The 11,372-nt window shown below is 39.5% G+C and overlaps 1 protein-coding gene across 1 annotated transcript; it reads left to right on the forward strand.

Moving 5' to 3' along the window:
* Window positions 1–253: 253 nt before the first annotated feature.
* LOC135468826 (FMRFamide-related peptides-like) lies at window positions 254–8,603 on the forward strand. Its single transcript, XM_064747267.1, has 3 exons — window positions 254–321; window positions 1,212–2,041; window positions 8,118–8,603. The coding sequence occupies exons 1-2, from the start codon at window positions 260–262 to the stop codon at window positions 1,999–2,001; spliced, it is 852 nt and encodes a 283-aa protein (XP_064603337.1). The 5' UTR covers window positions 254–259; the 3' UTR covers window positions 2,002–2,041; window positions 8,118–8,603.
* Window positions 8,604–11,372: the final 2,769 nt, after the last annotated feature.

The raw sequence follows: 11,372 nt of genomic DNA on the forward strand, positions 1-11,372 counted from the left end.
CCCTTCCCCAGAAAGTTAACTGTTTTCTCTTATCGACGTTGTACTGAGAATGGGCAAAGCGTGCGTCATTACAAATTAGCCAATCACAGACACGCGGGAGGCGGGAAGGAATTAATGGGAAATCTGATAAATAGTAAGGAGTCGCATGAACTTGCATCAGACAGGGGCGGTCCAATCTCTCTGCCAGACAACGCTCAACAACAATCAGGTAAGATACTTCACTATAACTGACATACTCAGGTAAGATAACGTATCGTGCATGGCGAATGTAGAGGGGCCTTTTAACATCGATCTGGTACTCAAAGATTACTTCTGCCACAGGTATTGTAACAAATACTGATGTAAAGATACATCAACTAAAAAAAAAACGCGAGTAGAGCCACACCTTTGCCTCCTTAAATGCGCCATCTTAGCGAACATATATACATATATATCCAGTAGCTAAATGGATTACGTCATTACCACCAACAGTTTTTACAAGACAGTATTTTCCATGTTTGTATCCATTCCCAAGTGTATTTTTCGCCAAAATCAAACCATTGGCATTATAGATTTGGTAATTTGTCTTTGGTATATTGTCTTTAGTGTGAACATTCATTCAACATTCATCTTTGAATTCTTTTTCCACTCATAGGCTATGTTATTGTTCGCTTCCTAATTTCTGTTCTGACTTTATCTTTGGTTTGTAGAGTTATCACTGTTTTCGTTTGTGATAACAACACATTTTCAAACGTATTTTGTTCTCCAAGCTGTAAGTCGCAATTTACACCCGTTCACTGTCTTTTACGAATTGGCAATATCTCAGTGGCGTTAATTTTTTTCCCTTTTTTAATTTGGCTAATTGCTTTTCCTGTCACTGTTAAAATTGTGTATTGCCAAGTTTATTTACAAATATATTATGCAGGAAGTCAGCCTTAATTGTAGCTAAGAAGGAACTACGTTTCATTTATCTTGCAAATCATAAGTCTGAGATTGTTTGCCAAATCTCATTCTAATTCTACTTGGGCTGTTTGTGTGACCTTAATTATTTAACACAAGCATTTCCTGGAAATAAAATAAATGACACATGTCCATTTGTAAACGTCTTTGGCTGTCGAAACACCGATCTCACTTATCGTATAATGATGCTGGGGCGTTTATAACCTATGCTGATTGCTTTGTTATTGTTGACTGCCGATGAGTGACATTGTTGTTTGTGTTTCTTGTCACAGAACCATGGATTTTGCTGGTAGAGATGGAAGACCGTGGACAGCCGCTATCCTGCTACTTAGTTTCTTGGCCGCAGTACACTGTGTTCCCATAGAAAGTCCAGAAGACTGTTTTGAACCTTGCAAAGACATTGACAATGAAGAAGAGAAAGAGCAGTGTGTGTTAAAAATTTGCCCAGAGTTGAACACGAAGGGTGTGATGGGCGCCTTTGTTAACACAGGGGAAGATGACGAGACGGAACCCTTCGATTCTGAAGACAAAAGGGCATCTCATTTTGTACGAATTGGAAAATACTCTCCTAATTCCTTTGTACGTATAGGAAAAGCAAACCCAGGCTCATTTGTACGAATCGGTCGTGCCAACAGGAACTCTTTTGTTCGGATAGGCAAATCTTTACCGCGATACTTTTTACGGATGATCAAAGGAAATCCAAGTTCTTTCGTGCGAATTGGCAGAGCGAATCCTGGCTCTTTCGTACGTATAGGCAAAGCTGGTCAGTCATCGTTCGTTCGAATCGGCAAGTCCCTAGAAGATGGAGATACTCCCTCAAGTGAAGAAGACAAACGTATCGGTGCGTTCGTAAGAATTGGAAAAGCAAACCCAGGGTCATTTGTCCGAATTGGAAAAGGAAATCCAGGTTCGTTTGTACGAATAGGCAAGAGCAATCCTTCTTCGTTTGTAAGGATAGGCAAATCCGCTGAGGAAGACAAATCCAGTCAGTTGACTGAGCAGAATCCCCAGGCTCCGGTTCACACGAGGCAAGACCCCTCAACTTTTTTGAGGCTCGGCTAATACGGACCATGAGACCAGGCCAATATGACGATTTTCATAGGTAAGAAACTTTTATTTCTTATTTAAAACTATTTACACACCTCATTGGAGATTTTAGTTACAGGCACCTCTGTATGGAAGACGACAACGCTTGTACAAAAATAAACGTAACTGTGCCTTTGTAACGATTTGATTACTGCCTCTCTAAAAATAAATCACAGTGTGAAATCCTTGTGTAGACAGTACGAAAATGTGTCTCGTATTTATGGAAAATGTCCCAACTCATTGTTTTTAAATGTAAGTGTAAGTATCAATAATATATTTATTCTTCTTTATGGAGTTTTCGTTTTCTTCATTAAAAATCTACATTTTTTCCTCCTGATTATATACCAATTCATTTTCATTGGTAACAAATTTCAAGGTACAAGCGTCTCGATAAAAACAGTTGGGATCACATATCTTAAATATATAATAATTTCAACTTTGTTGCAATGTAGTTAGCCATTTTTAGTATAGAGAAACATTATTATTTCTTGCCTGATACATTTAGTTAAAATCATCTCAGCTTTAATAGCTCTCTACAAATCACAGCTTAAGATTAATAATCTAAACTCTTAGCAGTAGCTTAATACATATTTAAAACGCATCTCCGTAGTATGGGCGTGATTACGCAAACCAAAGTGGCAAGAATATTTCCTGAATTTTTGTATAAGACAAGACGCTAAATAAATGCTTCCCGTGGGAACGCTAGACCAAGAGCGTCATGAACTGAACTGTGTGCTAACACTGGAAATGTCACGTCATAAATATCGTGATTTATTTAAAGACGTCGTTTCTTGGCTAAAGAACACAAAAACTTGCACATCTCGCTGTTATTAGCTCCAAAAGTAAATGCTCCATCATGCAAAGGGATTCGTGCCCCATTTGAATCTGTAAATTGAAATTGTAAAATCTTGTAAAACAAATTACAAAAATTTTCGCTCATTACCATTTCCAGTCTATAAGCTGGCAACAAAGGCATGCCTGAATTCGCAAAGTTACAAAGAAATATAATGAACTGATGAGGGGAATAATTTCACCACTTCATTTCTGATTTCATCAGAACAATGTTATTAAAATGACGTGGAGATTGTAGCTAACAACATTACAGAATGGTATCTTTACGCATGCTTATATTATTAGCAGACCAAACTCTTAACTAAGTTTAAGGGGAAGTTTCAGTCTTTTTCAGGTGAACTAACATTAAAACAGCGTGCATCTCATATTCATCAACAAGTTTTGTAACGCTATTTATTTTTGCTAATTTTAACACAGCCATGCCATATGTGCAAATCTTGTTAATCAAAATATAAAGTTTCGTGTCTAATGTGTATTGCGTGGGTGATGGCTGGTTTTCTTCCGTTTAAATACCTTCACAGCCATCTCTACACTTCAGTTTTACTGCTTTGTTTCATTGTGGTATCCTTTTTACCGGATGTAGTGGCTAATTAGAAAACGCCCATCAGTTTATCCACGGCTAATTACTCATCCGTCACAAGGAATATTACTAAATTATAGTTCAGTGATTTGCCGACGAGGGTAATCAACTAGGCTTTATTTGGGCAATCCATAATCAATTTTACTTGCTTCATGTTCACGTCTACCCCTGTGATTCATTGTGAATAGGGCTATGTTGGCCCATATGACCTGTCCATAGTACTGAACCCGGTGCAAATCTGACGGTGCTTATACCCTCTCACATATGTAGAAACTGAATGGTCGGGGCTAAACGGGGCTCCAGATATATAAGCGCAGCGCTATTTATGGTATTTATCAGAATGCGGATTTGTTTTTTTACAGAAATATATGGTCATGTGCCAAAGTTATATTGCGACTGAAGGGCATCCGTACTGATTGTTAACTGACGGTGATAATCTATCAACCACAGAATTCCGGACGACAAGTTCCCCCAACTTTCATCGCTACCCTCAGAACACATTACCCTGTCTCAGTCGAGAGTATTAAATAGCGTTGGCATTCTTCGGACTAGCCGATTGATCTGTTTGATACGCTCTACAAAGCCAATTGATTGCTGCTCACGTTGGATGACTTTCACGTCCCCCATATATCAACGTCTCGCTGCATCTCAAAGCGGTCAAAATCTTTGATCTACAGACAGATGGAATCATAACTCTGTCGTCCGCAATGTCTGCCTTCCATACGATATTCAGATTCCATACCTCCGGTGCGTCTGTTTTGTCGTACAGGAATACGTATGGGATTGACTGACTTAATAGCTGATCTTCAGTTTACTTCGTTAATTGCCAGAAAAGTAAACGCACAAATATCTAATCGATAACACAGCAGCGAGTGAAGGATGGCCACTTAAGATCTTGAAATAAAAATGAAATCCAGACATTGTACTCAAAGATTTGTGTGAATAGTGTCTTTAAGAAATCAGTTGTTTTGGCCAAAGTCTTACATTAACAAAATACGAGTCATTGAATGGAGTGTACCGGAAGTAGCCTACTTATCCCAACAGGAAACAGGCTCAGCTATGTTATCACTTATTGTTGAACAGAAATCGATATTCAGACAATGGAAGGGCAGACAGAACAAAAGTTAAATCGGAGAAACTCGTGATTGCAACGGTGAGCAGTGACTGCTAAACTCGATGCCTTCGTAGCTATTCTGGAACAAACACCAAGCAGGTACTGAGACACTATGAGGGAGTACTGACGGAGGATAGAATGGGTTCCAGGTTTCTTTGTTCTTCAGAATTTACCTGAAATATACATGCAGTCTGGGCAGTACTGAGTTGGCCACCTGACGGCAGATCAAGCCAAGCGGAAATGAGTAGGCATCAATTTGAATCTGAGGGCGTGGGTACAGAACAAGCTGTTGGTCCGGACGCGTCACAGCCAATTGGTGGGATATGTCCACTTGATGGGAAATCATGAGAAACACGAGCAGACATTCTCCCGGCGGCAATAGTCTCCGTCTCTACGGACGACTGTCTTATAACCGACGCTCATGCTACAAGAAACATTGCTTTTATAAAAAGATGTATCTGCCGTTATTAAAACTGGTCCGGTTTGTCGAACCGGATATAGAAAAGAAACGTGAGATCTTGGAAGTAATATCCCAGTCGTTTAACGCCCCAAATCCGCACCAGATGAGTTCTTTCTCATATTTGTGGCGTCTACCGGAAAGGTTGACAGCTCGGGCGGTAATCTTTTTTAGCACCGATTAAATAATCTTGCCCTTGCTCGCCCCTCTACGAGTTCCACAACAATTGTGTTGACTCTTCGCACTTTGAGGATGATTGGTTGGAAAACAAAAAATTTCAAACTTCACCTTTTTGTGTTGTAATCAGCTTGTATCACATCGTCGGTTTTACTCATGGAACTGTCAATGTGTGCATTAAAGCCAGCCCATCAGTTCCTATAATAATATTTCATGACGTGATAAAGTTATCAAAAATTAACAGCCTGTGGTGAACGAAGTTAATTATATAATACGATACAGTTAAAGAGAATTACCTCACACTACCCCATAGCGTGCACGCTTCACCTCAATAAAACGATCTTTAACCTTACCCGAGAACATATACAACCAACCGCATGCATTTACTTGTCACAAGTCAAAGCTGTTCTTAGGAAACTTTGCAAAGCGGCCAATGATAGCAAAATAGGCCTCATTTCTTGCAGGATTGAATATACCACATCTAGTGGCCCAAATAAGATGAATATCGTTAATTTGCCTCTGTATAGAATAGGATTACGATGGAGATCAGCTTATAGAATATAGCTAAACGAGCACGACTCCACATCAAAGAAGCGATCTGAAAAAAACATGAGCTGCATCATTTCTTTGCTCTGACGTCTGGATAACGCACATTCATTTCGATCTCGTCCGAAAACCCTGGTGTCTGCCATTCAGAGAAGTTAAACATGTTCATCTAATGGACTACTAATTTAAGCGGGTAGCATGGGTGTGACATTACTTATTATTACAGAGGGCCTCCGTGGCTCAGTCGGTTAGCGCGCTAGCACAGCGTAATGACCCAGGAGTCTGTCACCAATGCGGTCGTTGTGAGTTCAAGTCCAGCTCATGCTGGCTTCCTCTCCGGCCGTGCGTAGAAAGGTCTGCCAGCAACCTGCGGATGGTCGTGGATTCACCCCGGGCTCTGCCCGGTTTGCTCCCATCATAATGCTGGCCGCCGTCGTGTAGGTGAAATATTCTTGAGTACGGCGTAAAACACCAATCAAATAAAATAAATAAATTATTATTACATATGATTTGTTCCTAACTGATACTAGTAACTAGAGATGAGATAACTACTTTTTACTTTTACTACACTCATCACGTGGTGAATAAAGATAAGACTGTAAATAGGCCAATCCAGTAAGGCCTCCATTCAAAACTCGGTGATTCCTATATCACCAAAAAATTACAAAAATCTCAAAGATATTTGCTCAAGTCTAAAAGGTTTCTCAACGTACTCCCATAAATGGAGACTGAGAGAATAAAGCTAAATTCTCCTTCATACCGAGATGCACGTTTTTAAGGAATCCGCGTGGGCCTGGACGCCTCATCACTGTGTTTGTATTATCAAATTCTTGTATAATTCCAGTTACGAGATGTCGCAGTGGATTCACTGGATTCTTTCTCCTAGATAAACACCAAGTCTTTACAATAGTCAAATAAGAGGGGCACCAAAATCTGCCCGCGAATACAGCTAGTCTTTCGCCGAGAGAGGTCCTCGGCACATATCTCCCAAAAGACGACCCTTGATGATACACTCTACTATTATAAAAAAACCCTAAATCTATTCAAAACCATAACAACACACGTAACCAGGATTTGTGAATCCCCGATTTGTTAGCTTAGTAAACCACTGCAGCTGTCTTTTTCTGATAGATAATCCATTATAAGAATGCAGTTTGGAAGGAAACATGAAGCATGATTATCATTTCAGAACTATGTTTCTTTTATTAATTTATGAACCAGGTCTTTTGAATTTACTTCTTTTGAGCAGGGATGTGTATGCGAATTTGAATGAGTGAGAAAGAGATTGCGAAAATGAAACTGTTAAATAATTTATCTAGCCGTACATCGTAAAGGGAAAAGTTGCAGCGCTACATTAGAACTTTTCCTGTAATTCAGATCATGAAGTTACGATTATAATTCATTTTGTCTATCAAAAGTTGTCAGAAAATGGGAATTCATTCTGCTTCAATTTCCATTCCGTCCCAGTTGTAGTACACAAATGTAGTCAAACGATTGGAGCTGTTAATTTGGCAATACGACGTCAATATGTAATTTGTGATCGGGGGGAAACTGGTAACTAAGTCAAAGGAATAAATAATTAAAAAGCAGCTAATCCTCTGTAATCTGTGCGGCGACAATTGGTAATCCAGGTACACAGCGAGCATAACGCATCCATTTCATTATAGCTGACCTTGGAAGATATTGTATTTCCAAGAAGATTCTCTTCGCCCAGAATAACACTTCAGTGTCTTAACACTACAAGTATGTCACAAAACACCACAGTCTGGCAATTATTCTGCACGTTGAGGACCTATAAGTGGAATACAGCGAGGCATTGGTTGTTAACCTCGATTATTTCAACTGCTAGCCTCAGCATCCAACAGTCTATAGAGTTCAGTTATTGCCAGAATTCGGCTGTCTGTAGAGTTCAGTAGTTTCGAGAATTTAAATATTTCACCATTTCATTTCAACTGTCTTTTGTACTCATTTGTTCATGGAACTCGACGGCCCCCAGTTTTCAGTTGTTTTCAGAATCCATCTGTCTCTAGCACTCATTTGTTCATAGAGCTCAAGGGTCCCCAGTTTTCAGTTGTTTTCAGAAGCCAAGAGTCTCTGGCACTCATTTGTTCATAGAACTCAACGGCCCCCAGTTTTCAGTTGTTTTCAGATTCCAACTCTCTCTAGCACTCATTTGTTCACATAACCCAACGATCTCCAGTGTTCAGTTAATTGTTTCCAGAAAACTGTTTTTAGCATGTCGCTTTGTGATACATATGTTTAAACCTCAACCTTCGTGGTCTGGCATATAGATTTTGTGGACGTCACATCGCTTTTATGTCACGTGAAATAAATCTGTCCTTATTTTTTTTTCTTTGTATTTGCAGGTAGAGGCATGTCACAAAACTGGTGGTTGACGAAGATACGGCCCGATTGCGCAGTCAACGACAGAAAGAGACTGGCAGGCCCCTAGCAAATTCGTTTCTCCATCCATATCAGCTCTACGTTTTAAAAGCCATTTATCTCGCTTCATTTAAATCTGTTCTGTGTTATCTCATTAGGCGACAATCGTACTTTCTATTACAACAGTAAGGTTTACCTAAGTATTAGGCAATTAGAGTGCAGGAAATAGTGGGTTTACACGGAAGCAATGAAAGGTTACTAGCAAAAAGATGCAAGCTATTTTCAATATTCGGAAATATTTTACATATTACTTAAAATGCCCCATATATCGTTTATTAACGGAAAGTAATAGATCTTGTATTTTTAGAATCATGTCGACTGTGCCAACTGGATGAGGATCTAACCGAATGTCTCGTGAAAATATGTAACATAATTCGCTTGAATAAAATACTACCCTGTTTTATTTTTCATTTTGTTAGTATGTATACCTTTCATCAAGCCTTAAAATACTTTCAGCTACCATTAATCTGTAGCTCTATGACATGGTAGACCATACAAAGGTGGCAGTTTTTCGAACCGGTTGTAAAATAACATGCGTATTGAAATCCAGCTGTCTCTCCTTCGGCTGGGGCTTTAAGTTAACAGGTATGTCGATAACCTGTCGAAGATCGGTGGTTTACTCTGAGCAATACGCTTTCCGTCACGCATAAACATAGTTAAAGTGAAAAATCCTTACACACTGCGTTTCATACCAAGACACATTTGTAACTCCTGTCAAATAAACATCTAAAAATAACATAATCACTAACGAACACGAGTTAAAAATCTGAATGCGACGTCAGACACCAACCCAGCTAATAGAAAAGCAGCGTCTTAAATAACAGAACTATCGGTACGTCATTTTCAAAAACGTCATTTCCTTTTACACAGTTTTTGAGTACGGCAACAATTGATACATGTGGGACCGCTTCGGTGGCCTGTTGGTTATAGCGTCCGCCTTGAGGTCGGCAGACCCCGGGGCCAAACCTGAGTCGGGTCATATCAAAGACTTTAATAATAGTACTTGCTGCTGCCTGGCTTGACGCTCAGCTCTTAGAGGTTAGAGCAAGGAAACATGACTGCTTAGCCCAGTGTCTGTATAATGTGACTCGGTGGAGTGTCATGACTGGTGTCTTCGGTGGCGGCAGCATTTTATTGACATGGACTCGCACTGACACAATATATGTGCACACACCTAATGACTCCTGGTCCACATATGACTGAAAAAAATGTCAGTAAGACATTAAACACCAAGCATGCATAGACACATACACTGAAACATGTGTTATCATACGACGACAGTGATCTTCCAACCCAGCAACATTGTTTGGTTCCTCAAGTCATTCTATTGTTTCTGGGGCCCTGCTAACATTAACCAGTCGATGACTCTCGTTAGGTTTCTTACATGTAGTCACTGATGATCTCTTCCTTTCCATTAAAATTTGGATCGCTCTACATGCAGGTGGTAGTTTGTTCGTTACATACAGGACAATGTGCCAGTTACTTGCCATGACATTGAACACAAATGAATGAATGAATCAATCATTTACAACATAATTCCACTGTATCCTGAAGACCGGTATTTACAACACAATTTATATCGCAAGGTTCTTGAAACGTGTTTGTATTTTATTTTTGAACGATGTCCACACCTACATGCCGAAACTTTAAAGGCAAAAGGGCATATATCTTAAAAGGAGCGACAACTTTAATAACTTCTGCACAATGTCAGTGGATATGTTTTATCAGTTATGCTCTCTTTAGTAAATAAGTAAAGTAGTTGGAACGGATTTATGGCGTCAGAAGAACAATCTAAAGCGAAATAAAAAATTAGGTTCAGGATGTACGCCCACTTCGTTATATGAAAGCACTTCTAACGTTGAAATTTTATCTCGTAACTAAATCCTCGTTGGAGAAGTTCGGATTCATGTTATACGTGAACCATACGTAAAACGTCATGAGAATTTGTGGTGACGTCATCGGCTTACGAGTTCCAGTCTCACGTTCATGGAGAGAAATGACACGGAGATATGCATTTTACGTAAGATGAAAACGTGAAAATTGCTCAGCTTTCTGAGCAATAATACGCTTTGCAGCCATGGAAATATATTGAGTATAGTATCTAATTTCTCTATCTGTCTCTGCTTGGACGGCGTATTTTGTTCTAAAACCTCGTAGTACTTGGTCTCATGGACGAACAGAGACCAACAACAACAAGGGTTAGAAAAATTGTGATGCTTTGCAGGTTATTGTTGACAACGTCTTACTACTACACGTTGATTCTCTACACGTTTACGTTCGTTTAAGCGTGCAGCTGAGCCAGAATGCATTCAGTCGTAGCGGTATTTTACCTGACGATATTGCTGCCTGACCTCATTGCCTTTCGTGGTCCCGTCACCCCAAAACATTCCCACCAAACAGCATGTCCACCTATCAACATTCTCATCTACATGTACTTCCAGCACAAAAACCTTCATCGTGAGATATATGATGAAAGAGAAAAGAAAAGCTAGGTATCTATTTAGCCTGAAGCTCTTCGGGTATAACCTGTGAATATGCTTTGTTCTCCCAGCACAACCAGCCAAACTCTACCACACGTTAGCCATTGAGGTTTTTATTACCATAGATAGATAATCTTTTTTATTGACGGAGAAATAGTTACAATAAACATTAGCCTAAGGCTGGTGAGTCCGACATTATAAATAACACAGAACAACTGTTAAAAAAGATGCACATTACATGAAAAAAAGTATATGTATGTATGGAATTATATGATTAATAAAACAAATTTTTCTTTATTTTGGCTCTTAAAGGGGCCCCCGTGACTGAGGGGGGTTCGCAGCACGGCGCAGTGATCCAGGAGCCTCCCACCAATGCGGTTGTTGTGAGTTCAAGCCAAGCCCATGCTGACTTCCACTCTGGTCGTACATGGGAAGGTCTGTCAACAACCTACGGATGGTCGTGAGTTTACCCCGGGCTTTGCCCTGTTTCCTCCCACCATAATGCTGGCCGCTGTTGTATAAGTGTAATATTATTGAGTATGGCGTAAAATTCCAATCAAATAGATAAATAAATAAATTTGGCTTCTGTACTCACCTGAATATTTTATTCATTTATAAAATAATGAATAAGGAGACAAAACGAAAAATTCATTCTCAATTAATATTGCGCAGAATTAAATATTTGTAGGTGCGCAAACT

Source organism: Liolophura sinensis, chromosome 6 (assembly GCF_032854445.1).
Source record: "Liolophura sinensis isolate JHLJ2023 chromosome 6, CUHK_Ljap_v2, whole genome shotgun sequence".
Lineage (NCBI taxonomy): Eukaryota > Metazoa > Mollusca > Polyplacophora > Chitonida > Chitonidae > Liolophura > Liolophura sinensis.